General features: G+C 40.1%; 1 protein-coding gene across 5 annotated transcripts in view; it reads right to left on the reverse strand.

Annotated features, from left to right (window-relative positions):
- The window catches only part of cacna2d2 (calcium voltage-gated channel auxiliary subunit alpha2delta 2), a 207,348-nt gene that overhangs the window by 137,374 nt on the left and 52,594 nt on the right, over positions 1 to 17,380 (reverse strand). For all 5 annotated transcript variants that reach the window (XM_020703113.2, XM_011474783.3, XM_011474784.3 and 2 more), the window contains exon 3: positions 11,247 to 11,363. In XM_020703113.2, the coding sequence (XP_020558772.2) occupies positions 11,247 to 11,363 (117 nt within the window). The remainder of the gene's footprint in view (positions 1 to 11,246; positions 11,364 to 17,380) is intronic.

Raw genomic sequence — 17,380 nt, forward strand, 5'->3', positions numbered from 1 at the left:
GCCTGGAGTAAAGACGATGCTAGATAGAGAGCATTCAAATGCTCTGTGATTAGGCGTATACTGATTCATCTTAACAGCGATTCGATTCAATATTTGTGGTTGCCCATTTGATTCATTTTCGGTTTTAGTTCAAACTGAATGATCAGATTTAATCTGATTCACTCACCTAGAATGGATCCAGGAGATCTTTAGCCAAAGATACAACCAGTGGGACTCAGAGAGAAATACCTGCAGGTACTGAACAGTGCAGGTGAAGTTTTCCAGATTCCTTGGATTTCTTAAAGATAACCAAGTGTAAATTAAATATGTGAACAAACAAACAACCAGGTAAACAAAAATGAATGTCAAATCCATTCACATTTTAGTGTCCTAAAGTTCAGCCCACTTTTGTTTTTCCACATCCAAATAATCCAGAGGGAACATTATTAGAACATTCTAGCACACTGCATGATTGCATGACTTTGGTAAATTCAAAGTGTTTCCACACATGGGACTGGAATGATGGACATCACAATGTTGACATCATATGTGGGTCATTTATTGGGATGTACTTGTATTTTAGTAAAATAAACCAACCAGGTTCAACCCAAATGGTATTTTCCCATTTCGATTCGATTATCAAGTGATCTCATTTTGAAAATTTTCTTTAATGGTATTGGTCAATTCATATATATCATATCCTGCCTAGGACAGATCAATCTGGTTCAGGCCTAGGAATAGAAATCATTTAATTGATTAATCGATTAATTGTTACACCACTATCTGTGATGATCTCTACTGAGGGGAGGGGGCTTTTTAAACATGTAGTGCTTAGTCAAACAAGGAGTTTTTGATGAGCAACACACTTTTTGCAATATCTAACAGACAAAAAAATAAAAATAAAAATGTTATAATATGAATATTAGATATTGCTCTTGTTCAACAGAGCCACAATTCAATAAGCTTCCATGAGACTGTTACTTTAAAAAAGCAACAATTCTTTGGCAGATGTTTGGTTCCACTGTTCTTTAACACTATGACTTACTGCCCAGAGTCATCGATCTTCTGAAGCAGAGAAACGGGCCATGGAACAGGACAAAGGATGTTCACATCACAAGTTTACAGATGTGCTGGTGAGGTGAACACAGGTCAACCGAGAAAACTATTACAATGTGAAGTTGATCCGAATCCATTTGAATGCAATGCACTTTGACTTTGTGAAATACAACCAAACTAAAAAAAAAACACACACAAAAGGAACCTATCCTTGTATAGTCATGTGGATTTTGCATCATGCAATCCTAGATGACGTAGTAGGATTTTTCTATACATTCCCTTTCCTATCATCAACACAACGTAAGAGTGAATCAGTTTCTGATATTGTGCAGAGACTTTGTCATAGTGGGATGATCCAAACTCCACCGTGCACTCGGTGACACGGTGGAGTTTCTTCCCGCACACATGTTGGGAGTGCATGCCACGTGTGAGTCAGTGTCTTAGTGAATTATTAATGAATGTAATGTGATGACAGATGACTTGGAGTAGCCAAACCCTCCTCGACTCTGACCTGCCTGTGTCATCTTGGTTTCTATGGTTAGGATGAGACAAAGGCCCGAGCAGTTTGACTGATTAAAACTGTCAAGCACACTTTTGCTGTCCATGCATAGTGTCCGGTCCAAGCTTGTCTGCTATCCCTCACAAACCCATCAGCATGGCTGAAGAGTCAGAAAATATCTCTGTCTTTTTCAGAAAGTGTAGCTTGCCATCACCCACCATCCTCTTCCGATCAAAGAATATCCATCAAAAAGGAAACACTGACTTGCCCTGTCCGCCCCTGTACGTCCTACATATGCACAAAACTTTATCGAAATTCTTGACATGTCGAAAAAACACATTTTCGCAATTAAACTGTTTCCATTAAACTATTTATGTGAATAAATACAAGCCAACTCACACATAAAATCCTTTAGAAACATGGTGGAGGATGTGAAAAATACTTTGATATACAGCAAATACATTCAAATGTCTGTCTCATAACAATGTATGGAAGACAGAGGATGTATAGAGATTGGATCTATTTGTTTTAAAAAGCTCTACAACAGCATCCGTAATCACATCTCCATGTCATGAGATTTTCAGTCTTCCGGTATAGCAACCTTCACTCCTGCTGCAAAAGCTGGGTCTGAATCACGGCCGCTTTCCGCCACTACTTTAGTGTCACTTTTACAATAGATCAGAAGATGATCGAAGTGGGTCTTTTAACAGGGTCTTTCATTAGACCCCCGTTTGTATAAAAAAGTAAAGAAAAAAGAGAATCGGTAAAACTAGGTCAACAAAGAATCCTTTTAAACATGTCAAGCTCACATGTCTAATGGATGTAACTTGTCTCTGCCAAAGGCTTTTTTTAAACTTTATAAAAAGATTGAACCTGTAAAAACATGTAGCAGCAACAATGATCTAAGGCTTTTTAATAGGATTAGCAACCTGAAAGATGAATCCAGAATTCCGTAAGTCCTGCTTGATTTGATTAAGACGACATGCATCTGTACCTGACATTTACACTCACATTACGCAGCCAAGAATCTGAGAGCTTGCAAATGCCCAGGTCATGCAGCATCATTAAACCTTTACTGCAGTTTGCATGTTTCTGTTAGTATTATTTGCTCTTACAGTAATACAGCCAAGAATGCTTTGGCATTCTTGTTTGGAGTTTTTGTCCTGGAAAGCATGTGTGGGAAGACAAAATGTAAAACAATTTATGTTGTTAAAAGGGTTTAGCTTTGACTAAGATTCCTTTTATTCAGCCCCTCTTAATGGTTCCATCCAATGTGGCTCCAGCCAGATTTAGGGTTGAGTTCTGACTCTGTTCTACTGACTGATCGCTTCTTGCAAATCTCAGAGTTTTGCTAATTAGGGAACTAAAATCTGACTTCAACAACGAGCTGCAGCTTTTTAAAAGTCGTTTTGGACAAGCAACCGAAGACAGCTGGAGACGAAGGCCTGCTTTAGCTTCTCTAGATCGTGTCTGGACATGAAATCTATTTGCTTCTCAGTTTGACAGACACGATAAAAGCCTGATTTAAAAAAATTATTCTCGAAGTTCACAAAAGAAAAGATTTCATCCTTCAGCCATGAGATCTGTGTAAATACACAGATCTAACTTTGATTCCTTGTTGATCTCATCGACCTTCTCAGTGAAACACAGAATAAAAAGCTTTGACAAAGACTGAGGCTGCATTACTGATGGGAACAGTCTGATCCCCGACTGTGGCTCAGGACTTCTCCTTTCAAAGCTAAAATAAAATCCCAGGAGTCCTTTGACAGGCAGCTCTTCCCCACCAAGCTCTGACAGCTTACAGGATGTTTTGGCTTTTTCGCTAGTTCTGAAGGCCCCTGTGATATTAGCTCTCTGCAGCAGTCACAGAGTGCATCGCAGACTTGAGCAAAGAGGCGTTGAGGGCTAAGATCAATGTGGGAGATCCACTGTACACTTTTACACCTGTTGGACAGTTTAGACATGACTCTCTCTGGCTATTCTGGGTGTGTCACACTCACACCTCTGCGGTGTGATTCAGGTGTTAGGCTGAAGGTCATACTGCCATAAATGATCAACTAATACCAATATACCAAAACAGTTTAGCAAAGGTTTTGGAGACAATGGGAGCATGCTATGAACGATCCTTTTACACTCAGGAAAAACAAAATAGTAATTTGAAATGTATCAATTTAATTGTTCTTCAACTGTAATTTCATTTTTCATCTAATTTTATACATAAATGTTACCATTTTATAAGTATTTTTGGCAGCTCTGCTTTTCTAGGCTGTAGTTAAGGATCCTGATTAGGCCTGCACAATAAATGGCAAACTTATCGTTATTGCAATATATCAAACTGTGCAATATGAATATCGCAAAAGACGGTGAAAATCGCAATAAGTGGTTGCTTTAGATATGCTAATAAAATCTTACGGCAGCTCGAAGTATTTAGCAAATCAAATAAATCCATTTATGCATTTGACCAATCAGATGAAGCCCTTTTGTGTTAGATGCTCACCTCCCTGGTAGACTAGTTTAATTTGGAGTATGTTTTAAGGTATGTTGCCTCTTTTTTTTTTTTTTAATTAAACTGCAGTGAAATGGAAATGATGTTTTTGGTTGTTTTGCAATTTGTTCATATATCGCAAGTTATATCGTCACCACAACATCTATCACTAATTTTTTTCACTAGTTTTCCTCATATCGGGCAGCCCTAGTCCTTATGCATCTTTATCTGGTCATTTTAAGGATTTTGATGATTATACATTATGCACTGGTATGCAAAATTCTCAGCAGCAAAAGTACGTCCTAATTTAATTCAAATAAGTCCAACAAAACAAACAAATGTACACAATATAAATATAGAACGCTGCAATTATTTGACAGCCAGTTAATGCCTTAGTCACAGCTGCCCTTCTGGGTGGATACGGGCTGTCTGCTGGCAAAGAAATTGGGTAAACCTGCACGGCACGCAAGTGACAACCCAAACTTTCGAAGTAGACCCCTTGGTGAGCCCGCAGGGCAAAAATGTTCATGCACCTTTTTTCCTACAGACATGTAAGACGCAAAGGTAAGTAAGGGTGACGTTGATTAAAACGCAGGCATGTCGCACTGTGCAAGGAGACCGATAGTGCTGTTCAAGTGAAAGGTGCACAACATGCCCGCTGCGCATCACTTATGCGCAGCCTTGCTGTTGGAAATAATGAAATTAGACAGAGTATAGTTTGTGGTGGCATCCTACGTGCCCTCTGCACATTCCATGCGGTCAGTAAGGAGCGCACTTATGACCACTGGAGTGCTTTTTAAAGGGCACCGTACAACCACCCATACATCATAAGTTTGTGTAAGTTATATATTATCCTTACAAACACTACATGATACACTTCACGACAATGGTACGTTCCATTTTCCTGACGTCCTTAAAGGTGACTGCAAAAGCCTCAAGGGAACTTCCAAAACTTCCAAAAAAGATAAAACTTTATGTTGGCTTTTTGAAAATGAAATCTTTTGTTTGGTAAATTTTGTGTCAAAGGCATGGACAATAAGAATGGACACTTTGTATTCTTTTAGACTCTGATTAGGGGGGTTATTGGATTTTTGTGATGGGCATGTATCTTTATGTATTATATATTTTGTCTTTCAGTGTCATATAAGCCCGTGTGGGCTGGGCACATTAGTGCATGACACTTAAATAAATAAATCAAATCAAAAAAATCAAGACACACCCGCGCTCCCCTTAAGATACAGCCCCTCCTCTCCATGACCCTCTACGGGCCCAGACAACCTTCAAACCTGCAGCAGCCGTACAAGGGTTGACCCCTACAGGTGCACGTGACGAATGCATCCGTTGTGATTTTGCTCTGCTGCCGACTTCTAACACAGATAACGGTTGAAGTAGGCGACTAAAGTAAAGAAAAACCTGAATACTGAAATACATAAGTACATTCGACTCCTTTTTGTGAATTTTAATTGAAGGTGTACAAAATGTGCAGGTAAGAAAAAAGAACAGGTAGAACAATCAGATTCAGTTCTAAAATGTTGTTTGAAGTGAACAATGAAACAATGAATGAAACGATGTAAGGCAGAGAAATACTCTCGCCAATATATTTTCAAAACTAGCATTTGTAGTCAGTGTGTATTTCCTCATCAGTAAAATAAACAAGAATATCAACAAATTACCCAAAGCAATATTTAAATAGGTTGCAAATAATGTTTTTTCTCTCATTTCCTCTTACCTTTTTTCCATTTGTAATGTATGGCAGGAACGTTTTGGGGTTAAACAACCGTAGGTAGTTGGAACAGTCTGGAATATGAAACACCAACAATACCAAGCTGAGCTGAGTTTGAGACCTCTTATCTACAGGCTGCATTAAGACGCAGCTTTCATTTTTTTGCACTCTATGAATATTCAGTCAACAAGAATACCCACAAGAATATTTAGACTTTAACAAAAGAAATAGTAAATGAAATAAAATCTTGACTCACAACAAATCTTTTTTAGGTTTGAAAGACACGACAATTTTTAACGTTTGATCCTTCTCTGCAATTTTTCCGAGTTCTTACCTCTTTTTAATGTCTTTTCTTCCAACCTTTTTTTTTTCCTTTTGACCCTTTTTCACCTCTCTTTCCCTCCCGCTTGCTGCTCATTTTTAAATCTATGAATTTCTGAACATCATTTTCTTGATTTTTCCATGCCTCAGGGAAACATTCTCATTCCAGACCTTCTCTTTTTTCACCTCATTTCCTCCCTCCTGAGTCTGAATCTTCCAGACAGGATGTGAGGTGACAGCGTGGTATGTGGAGGCACTGCTGGAGTGTCTATGTATGCTGAGAAGAGCCAACAGGGGAAAAAATAGTTAAAGGAAATAAAAGCAAAGATTCAGTCGCTCCCAATCCGATCCACACATAGCCACCGGAAAGGTACAGTAATACTTTCTAAGCTTTAGGCTGCTTTAACCATGCCTTTCAGAGTTCACTTCCATAGTGTGAATGTGCCCAATATCATCCCACAAGACCTCATGGTCTTAAAAGATACAGTATATACTCAAGCTTCTTTATGCAGCTTCTGCTGCTGTAAAACTTACACTGATTTGCTTAGAATGACTACAAGCAAAAGTAAAAGAAAGCAAAATGAAGGGTTACTTTGTCGTTTAAGACAGACTCCAATGAAAATTGTGTTTTTAACATGTTTTTGTAGCATTTCTTTTGTCATAATAGAGGACATATATAAAGAAAATTAGGCTTTAAATTGAGTTTCAGAGGCTTTTTTTATTTGAATTGCGGTGAACCAGGGCCACAAGCTCCCTATTCTTCTCTATTCAGATGTATCTATTTAAATAGATCCATGAACGTCTTCATTTTGATCTGGTATCATGCTCAAACCTGTACGGCTGGATAGCTCCAAAATTGCTCGCCATTTTTGTTGCACTGGTAATCTTAGCTTGGGGTTGTTAGGGGCTGTAAGATAGCAGAAAAGTGTGTAAACAAGGGTACGATGGACTTTGACAAAGTAAAGTGAGAGTTTTGTTGGCTCCACCCATGGGTCACCCACATCTCAATAAAAACCCTTTTTCAAGATTAAGCTCTGACAAAATCAGAATAGCTTCATTTTGAAGAATTTTTTCAACCTAAAGTAGTTATAAAGAAATACTAAAATAGTAAATGAAAAACGAGTTGTAAATTATGGAAGCATTTGTGTAGCATTATTAAAAATAAAAAAGTCAATACCAGAAATGCTTTTTCATTTTCAAAATGAAGCTGCATTTGTTGACTCAAAATTAAAAAGAATCCGCCAAACCGCATTTGATTTTTCTTCTTCGACACCGTTTATCGTCACTTAAAGAAAATGGTATTTGATATTTTTTTCCAAAGAGTTCTGTAGTAAATGTCTAGCAAAATTCCATTTGAAATAATTTGATCATTAAAATGGATGAACAGAAATGCTTTTTCATTTTCAAAATGTAAATGCATCAAATGACTCAAAAATAAAATTAAAAAGCAGTCCTTCAAAAGGCTTTTTCATTTTCTACTTTAAAACCGCTTGTTCTGTATCTGGGACACAGAGGGGATTGCATTGGTGTTTTCACATCCACCCTGCGAATAGTGTCGCATAATTCAATTCCACTCAGCATTTCCAGAGAGGAGGCAGGTTTGGCAGATTGTTTTTTCTTTTTAATTTTGAGTCAACAAATGCAACTTCATTTTGAAAATAAAAAAGCATTTCTGGTATTGACTTTTATTTTTAACTATGCTACACAATTGCTTCCATAGTAAATAGGCTTGTTTTTTTGGTGTATAGTTAGACCTTCCAATTCGGGAACAATGGGAAATTGCTCCCTTTGAACCCAGCCTCTAGGGGTGTTTTAAGGAACTGCAATTTTTGGTAGTTCCGACTTGCCTTTAAGTTTAGAAGCACAATGTGGTGACATTGATCAGATCCTGATAAAAAAAGTCTGTTCTGATATATTTTAATTATTTAAAATGTGCTGTCAGCACGGGCATCACACTAAACTCAAAAAAGGTTGGGCTGAAAACTGAAAATTCAAGAAAAAAAGTACAAATAATCACCATGAGCAAAAGTAATGTATTATGGTTTGATTGTATGTATCTATACACATTGGGATAAAAGATTTGAGTGCGTCACAAATACTGTCACACATCCAAATGAAAATAACACAAATAAAAACTGAAAGCGCGGAGGGAAACCAAAAAAGGTTTTGACAAATGCACTTCATGCTGAAGTCTCTGGGTAAAATATACCTCTGCATGGAAAGCTAGGAATGTTTGTTTGTGTGGATGAGTACACAGCTGTTTGTGGAAGTATGTGGGCGGATATAAGAAACAGCAAACTGTTATGACCAATTTCCTCGCAGCCACTGAAGAGAAAACGAACTAAATTTGCCCCAATAGTAATTTTTCATAGGATTTCTGGGGCCTCTTCAGGACAATTTACATGTGCTTTTGCTTCGGATGAACAGTTTGATCACAAGTAATAACCAACTGGAGTGACACTGTTCCAGAATAAAACTTGACCCATCTAAAGGTACTTTTTTAAAATTCTTCTAAAGCAGTTAAATTATTAGAGATTATGAGGTTGTTTCAGTGGATTTACCTTAAAGTTAAAAAATAGCTTCTGTGGTTTATTTTGCTTGCTGCACTTCATTTAGGTCTGTACTGTATATATATATATATATATATATATATATATATATATATATATATATATATATATATATATATATGCATCCTTGCCAAGACTATTGTCTAAATGAGATTTAGTCTACATGCTCTACTCTATACATCCTCTAGCAGGCAAATAAATCAGTGTACGTCTTTGTTTTCCTCGTCTGAGCTGGAATCTGCCTTAAAAGAGTACAACTGGATAGTTTTAATATTGTCCACCATCCCCTCCCCCACTTTAATGTTAGCTCGGAGTTGTGAGAGGCTGTAAGCTAGTGGGAAAGCGTGTGCATAAAGGGTGAGGTGAGTATGGGGAAATAAGAGGTGGCTTACTTTTGTGCCAACAGTCCCGCCCACACTTCAGAGATGTATTTCTCATAAACCACCGGTACTACATCTCTGCACAAACTACGTTTTAATTAACGACAATTTTTAATTTTTTTTATTTTAGCTAAAACGGAATAATCATAATTAAATAAGCACTGGGAATGATTTTATAATAGATCAAAATATGATTGAAGTGGGATTTTAGGGTCAATATAAAGACATGATCCTGCTGCGTGATTTAGGCCTCGGACATGGGGCGTCAGCCTGGCAGCAGAACATTTTGGGAGTCACGATGTGGTGTGTTGAGAGTTAAAAAATTACAAGTTTGGCAAAGACGACGGGTTCCGTCATCCAATCAGGGACTGAGATTTGGCATGTCATGTGTCGATGACGCGATGGAGTCCAAAATAAACATGGGGTTCAACCCCTAACTTTATGATTTGATCTTTTTTTTTGCATTAAGACAGTAATAAAATGGTTGTTTATTTTTTAGTCACAGAGAGACGGATGTACAGCTAAAAAAATTGTCATCCAGACACAACTCCTGCAGTTGATGGTGAAGCTCACTGTACTAGGAGAGTCTCTAAATGATCTTATGAAACCAGACATGGAGATGTGATTTCTCCACTGAGCTTTTGTAGAGCTCTTCACAATGAATAAACATGATCTGTCAGCATAATCGGTCTTCCATGTATTCAATGTATATGAGCAGGGACATGCAGTCAGATGAGGTACAGCCTCACCTGCAAAATGTTGCTTAAAAAAATACATAAATAAATAAAATGAATATTGTTTTTTATTAAAAATAAAAATAGAATATACATTTTTAGACATGTCTAGGATTACCTTTTTCTGTGTGGGTTTTCAATGTTTCTTGGGTAAAAGAGTAAAAATAGTGAATTTACAAATTTCTTGTTCAAATACAAGAGAAAGCAGCAGGTGAGGCAGTATCTCCCTTGTGCCCAGCCTGCTCCCAGTCTGCTCCCAGTCTGCTCCCAGTTTACTCCCAGCCTGCTCCCAGCCTGCTCCCAGTTTACTCCCAGCCTGCTCCCAGCCTGCTCCCAGTTTACTCCCAGCCTGCTCCCAGTCTGCTCCCAGTCTGCTCCCAGCCTGCTCCCAGTCTGCTCCCAGTTTACTCCCAGCCTGCTCCCAGTCTGCTCCCAGTTTACTCCCAGCCTGCTCCCAGCCTGCTCCCAGTTTACTCCCAGCCTGCTCCCAGTCTGCTCCCAGTCCGCTCCCAGCCTGCTCCCAGCCTGCTCCCTTCAACACTAGTAACTCATAACTTAACTTGGACTTTAACATCAATAATCCCTGACTTGACTCGTTCTTTAGACCTCTGACTCGGAAAGACTTGCTATTTTCCCCAACATCCAAATATTAAAAAGAATATTGACATAAACCTTGACGAAGTCCCTCTGTCTCTGTGTTTTTTTTTTACATCCGTGTATGATGTCAGCACAACATCCAATCAAACTAGGTCCACGCTGGTTTGATCCAACAATCTAACCAATAAAACTGTAATGGGAGGGCCAAACAATCTGTCAATCAAACTTAGCACCAGTTCCTGTTCGGTGTTTTTGTCAACAAAACATGGTTTGCAGTTTGCACAACATGCGGATAAAAGGATTACCAGCAGACATTCAACAACGACCAATTATGTCTGGGGTCAAAGTTCACCATCTTTGCCTTTTGACTGGTAATAAATGTAATAAATAATTTTTTGCATCTTGAACCAAAAAAAGAATTTTAAATATATCTCACCAACCCAAAATCAAACCAAGCAACAACTTTAAAAACATAAAATATTCGACGCTGAAAATACAACATTTTTACATGTTTACTTCTCTATTCTATTAAAAATGCTTACCATTTTAAAACATTCAGAAAAATTAGGATCTCAATATAAAAACAATGTTTACAATCTGAACAAAAGGCAAAATATTTACAAATAATGTTATAAAATTTGTTCAAAATGCATAAAAGTCACATGTAGAGGCAAAAATTTGAATGACATTTTACTGTATACCTGGGTTTTATTTTATTTTTTAGTTCAATTTTTTTCTGTTCATTGCTTGTGAACAAACCTTTGTAGTTCCAAATGTATTCAGGATCATTTTCTGATGCTGTCATTGGATTGATCACAGCTGCAGCTATCCTGTAAACTTGTATTCAGTCTGAAATGTCTTTTAACACTGTGCTGTGTATGTCAAAGGTATCATTTTCTTACCTCGAGCGCTTTTCTCTTGCTGTTCAGCAGCTTGGAGATGTCCCGTGCTACTCTCTCCACCAAGTCCTTGGGGTTGTTTCTCTTGATTTCGAACTGGCTCTTCTTCTCATTATAAATCTGCAGACGGATTACACAGAAAATCAAAGGTCAGATAACTGCAGCCATTAGTTTAATTAAAAAGATCAGGAGCAATCTGTTTAAGGAGCACATACGCTGGTAAACATTTACTGTAGAGCAGGCAGTGTGCAGACGCTCAACCTACCCAGAAGCCTCAGCTTTGTTCAGGGCTTCAACACAGCCCTTATGGCACAGCACTTAGAAGTCTAGCCTTAAGGAATGAATTAAATAAATGAAGGCTCAAACCAGAGCTTACTATCAGGTGAGCATCTGTTATTTCATCAGAAGTTACTCCTTTTGGATTATGATTTGTAGGATTTTTTCATTTCACATTCAAAATGTACAGGTGTTGCATAACAAAGCATTTAAGAAAAAAATAGCATTCAAAGTGAACAGGAAACATAGACAGATTTAGTACAAAGTGACATTTACTCAGGCTTTAACCCAAATAAGTGGTACTGTTGGAGAAAAGCAGGGATAAGAAACTGCATAAAAAAGTATGTTAAAGGGGTTGATAACACCTCAAGAGACATAGGATGTTCAAAAAGAGATAAATCCAAAGTATCCATAGGGTTGCCGATACTTGGACCGCTGACAGAGAAAGGCACTTGGGGGATTAATCCGCTGCTCTGCAAACGTTGTAAAGGCTGAGTCAGCAGCCAGAGCTGTCTACGATTTGTTGTCTGCAGCAGGTTTGAAACCGGAGGGACCACCACTTATCCTCCTGCACAAAGACACCGCAACACCACCGCTACAGCATTAAACCAATTTGTGCAGCCTCAAAAAGCGGACCAAGCAAAAGATAGCTTTTGTGACAACATAACAGAATCCTTTCCTTCTCTAATGAGAAATGCAGTTTACAGTCGGCTGTAGTTTGCCTCGTCGCCTCTAACGATTTCAGCAATCAATCAATCCATTCATAAATTAGTTTCTCCTATGAGGAACTCCATTGTCTGTATTCAAGTTAAAGTCACTCAGGGGCTAAAGGAGGTTATCTAAGGGCAAATATACCAACTTAAATGTGAAGCAACAATAAAACCATGTTTGTAAGTTTATGTATATTTGGTCGATCTTTACATCTGGTGGTAAAGTTTTGAGAAGTTCAACAAAAGTTTTTTTTCTTTGCATAATGCATCTTCATAACTGACTGATCTGTGTCACAATGGAATTATTTGTTCATGCAGAGGACTGAAAACACATTTGCGTTAATCTTGTTGAATTGTTTCATTATTTTTAGACAGATCTCAAATCAGGATCAATCTGACTACAGTCACCTTGTGGTGACCTAAATGCCAGTTTTTTTGCTAAATCATACGAGGTCCCACTTGTAAAGTTATACAGTCAAATATTAACAGCAATATGTTTAGTTTTTAGCCTGTTTTAGGAGAAAAAACACATTTTACAAACACATTTTTTCACATTTCAATTCATTCATTTTTAAATGTTACATTTACTAAACTAAATATTTAGTTAGCAAGCTAAATATTTAGTTTAAAGTTAAATATTTTTTTAAAGTATTTATTAAGTTTACAAACTAATCTAGTTTATTTGTTAAATAAATATTAATAATAATAATATTTTTTGTTAAATAAATATTTAAGTACAAATGAAATATTCAGCTTTTTAATAATAATAATAAAAATAATATTACATTGAATTTATAATCGCCTTTCCTGAGTCCCAAGGACACTTTACAATTCGGAAAATTAAAATTGTTGAAATTATAAAAACAGAACTAAAAACCATGTGACATTTTAACAGATGAGTTTTCAGTTTGGACTTGAATAGAATAAAAGTGTCTGTGTTCCTAATATAAGGTGGGAGTGAGTTCAAAAATTTGGGGGCAGAACAACTAAAGGAAGGTTCTGCCAGCCATGGGGCTGAGGCGGGCCAAGGGAACGAATAGGTGAAGTGAGAATGAGAATCTCAGAGGGTGGGACAGATAGGGAGGGGCAAGGTTATGGATGGTTTTGCTAGTTAGGAGAGGAATTTTGTAACTAATTCTCAGATGGATGAGGAACCAGTAAAGCTGCTGGAGAGCAGGTGTAATGTGTTGGAACACGGGAGTTTTGGTAAAACTCCAGGTGGAGTTCTGAACCAGTTGGAGTTTATGGAGATGTTTGCTGGAGAGAAATTCTTAGCAAGATGTGACCAGGCCATGAACCTAAACAGAGGTGCTGTGGGGAGGGAGGCACAAAGACGGTTGATGTTCCATAGATGATAGAGCGATGACCGGGAAATATTACTGACAGGGTAAAAAGATAGGCAGACGTGAAAAATCATACTCAGGCTTTTTACTTAGAAGGAAGGAAGACACCAGAAAATTATCAATGGAGAGGTTAAGGTGATTGGAGAGGGTAGATTTAGAGCCAACCAGGAGAACCTCAGTTTTGTTCATATTAAGTTGTAATGAATCAAACGAGAACCAAGATCAAACTTCTGATAAACCGGCTCTGAGGGCGGTGGGGAGGGGGGTGTAAAGTTGGGTGTAGTCGATAAATAATACTGTGTACGGTCGGCGTAACAGTGGAATTGTACATTGAATGTAGGGCCCTTGGTAGGGGGGGTGCTTGGACATCACTGCCAGCAAGCAGCAGATGTCCTCCTGGCACCCTACCCGCCAATTTTAACCGCACCTTAGACATTTAGGGCCCCTTGGTGGGGAGGGTGAGGGGACATCACTGTGAGTAATCAGGAGATGTCCCCTTAGTGCCCTACTCGCCAATTTTAACTGCACCCCCCTTAGTACACACACCCCTCCCCCTTCAATATATACATTCCAACATAAACACACACACATGCACACACACACCCTTTCAAACACACATACACGCACACACATTTTGCAAGGAAGGTGGGACCTGGGTCCATCTGTCCCCTACCCCTTCCCTGGTGGGGGGTGTGGGCCCCTTGGCGATGGCGGCCGTGTCCCTTGGGTGCTGGCTCCCTGGGCCCGGCGGTGCTCTCTCCGCACGGTGGGGGGGTTCATATTACACCTGAGCCGGGGGTGTTCGTGTCCCTGGGGGGTGGGTCCTGGTCCTTGCCCCTGAGCGCTGGGCCCCGCCAAACTTCCAACATGGCCGAGCCTGGTCGAGCCATATTTATAACACCCCTTGTGGGCCCTCTTTTTTCCCCGGGGTTCCCCCTCCTGGGCGGAGGCGGCGGGCCCCTGCCTTTCTCCTCCCTGGACCAACCGTGGGCCGGGCGGATGGCTGCCTGGAGTGCGGAGCGGGTCTCCCGTGGGGGGTCCTGGCTCGTACCTGGGGTTAGGGCGGGGGGATGCCCGGAACTCCTGGGTGGTGGTGGGGTGCTCGTCTGGGGCTGTGGGCGTCCTTTTCCGGTGGGGCCCTGCGTTGGGTGCTCCCGGCGCGGCGGGGGGGCTGCTCTCCTGGTTGGGCTGGGGCGGCGCTCTCTTTCCCTCCATGCCTCCCTGCTCTCTGGCTCTGGGGGCCTTGCGGCGGTCCTGCTGGCCCTGGCCTGGGTGGCGGGCTTGGTCGCCCGGGCGGCGGTTGTTCCCTGCCGGTTCCCGTGTGGCGTTGGGGGGATTTCGGCTGCCGCTGCTGGTGCGGTGGGGGTCTTGGGGTGGGGATGGCTGGGCACTCTCCCTTCTTCTTGTCACGTTCCACCATCCATTTTAGAAGAACATAAACACTCACCTGAGCACAGGTGTTAGCTCACCTTTGCACTAACAGTTTGCATGATTGAATGACTGAAATATTTCACACTAGTTGGTTTTAAGGCATAAGTATGCGTGTGAACACTATCTGTTTTGTGTACATGTCGACAGGTGGACATTTTTGCAGCTAGCAGGTGTGTTTATAACATTTGAGTGTGTGTGTGGATAGGCCCCGCCCTTTTTGTACTACATTTGAACCTTACCATAATGATTAACAACCAGTAAACTTGTTGCTTTATGCTGCTTCATGGTCTTACCCCCCTTCCCCTCCTATTATCACCCTCCTACCCCCCCCCCTCTCTCTAACGTCCCTCTCTCTTCTTCCCCTGTTTCCTTTTCCGTCCGGTCCAACACCAAAGATTTTCAAACATGATTGAAATTAATAAAGTTTGGCCTCAATTACAAAAGGGGTTTATTCAGACATACCTTTGGTTTGTCTGAAGATTAATAACCCCTCTTGTTAAAGTAAAATATGTCCAACACAAGAGGCCCTCAGCTCTCATCTGTCTGCCTAGCTGTTGGACAGGACAAGTTAAAAAAAAAAAAAAAAATCATACTCAGGCTTTTTACTTAGAAGGAAGGAAGACACCAGAGAATTATCAATGGAGAGGTTAAGGTGATTGGAGAGGGTAGATTTAGAGCCAACCAGGAGAACCTCAGTTTTGTTCATATTAAGTTGTAATGAATCAAACGAGAACCAAGATCAAACTTCTGATAAACCGGCTCTGAGGGCGGTGGGGAGGGGGGTGTAAAGTTGGGTGTAGTCGATAAATAATGCTGTGTACGGTCGGCGTAACAGTGGAATTGTACATTGAATTTCCTGAATATATTGCCAAGTGGGAGGAGGTAAATGATAAAGAGGAGCGGCCCGAGGAAGGAGCCTTGGGGCATACCTGAGGTGACTGGGGAAGGCTGGAGAGGTAAGATTTAAACAAGCTCAGGGTGGTGTGAGTGATGCCAATAGCTGAGAGTCTCTGTAGGAGGGTGGAATGGGAAATCGTATTAAAGGTTGCACTGAGGTTGAGGAGAACAAGAATCGTGAGGAAACCGTAATCAGCTGCCAACAGAAGGTCATTTGTAATTTTAGAAGCATATTGGATTTGTACATCTCCATGTGAACAGCTAAACCAGATTTTCTGTAGAGTCGTTCGAGTCGCCAACTTTTAGCTTTCAAAAGCCGAAGGTTTGGTGTAAACCAGGGTGTGGAGGTGGAAAAAGAGACTGAATGAAGTTTTAGTGGAGCAACTGGATCTAAAAATATGATAAAGTCCAGAGTTACAGAAAGTAACAAGCCTATCAAGAGTGAGAATGAAAAGATTACTACTATATACAAAGTAATCAATGGCAGAGGAAAAATACTGTTTGTTAGGGTGTAGGGAATAATTGATTCACCGATAGATCGGGATATTTCATTTGGTGATAATTGCATTGATTTAAAATGCTATCAAGACGATATTTATTTACCGGTAGTTGTTTATGAGCGTCCTTCAGTGTCTGACTCGTGTTTTCCCCTTAAACCCCCGACAGCTAGTTGGCAGCACCGCACACTGAGCCTCTTTGAGCCGCTCTACAACGCACCAAAATGGCAAGATCTCATGAGAATCAGCTTGTGTTAAATATTCAGCCTCACAGTTGTTTTGTTATGAGACATACTACTTAGTATTTCCTTAGTATTTACATGGGTTGGGTACAGAACTGAAACTCTGGGCCACGTTGCTGCCAGTGCCATATAAAAGTGCGGATTGTGGTGCTTTGTAATGGGCTCCAGATGAGAACAAGTGACACTTGATATGTATCGTGATACATATTGTATCCTGAGGTGTGTTGCCCGATATGTATCATATCATCAGACATTTGACAATTAGGGATTCATTGATCAGGGAAAGGTCATGTGCTTGCGGTCACTGATGAGATCCTGGATAAGAAGGCCCTTTCTTGCGAAAGAGTGCATGTTAAGCAGCACGAAAGTGATTGACATGTTTTCAAGCTTGCCGGTGGTGTTAACTAGCCTGGGCAAGCTGCTAACACGCTGTGGTCGGCGGTCAGATGGTTGTTGTGTCGAGAAAGGCAAAGGTTTGACTAGAGTTTGTAATAATTAGAGATTGAATCAATTTTAACTCACTTTTAAGAGTTTTCCCTAGCATGTTAAAGCTAAAACTGTATTGGAAGAAAAGGTACATTTTTATCAGTATTTCTTTAAGTTAAATTTAAAGTCCTATTCGTTGTCACACATTGTTCTCTGCAGTTACCCCCTCCCCTGGGGGAGCAGTGAGCTGCAGATACTGCCGTGCTCAGTGCCCCCCCCCCCCCCCCCCCCTCAATCCAACCCCTTAAATCTGAT

This window comes from Oryzias latipes, chromosome 5, assembly GCF_002234675.1.
Source record: "Oryzias latipes chromosome 5, ASM223467v1".
Taxonomy (NCBI): Eukaryota; Metazoa; Chordata; class Actinopteri; order Beloniformes; family Adrianichthyidae; genus Oryzias; species Oryzias latipes.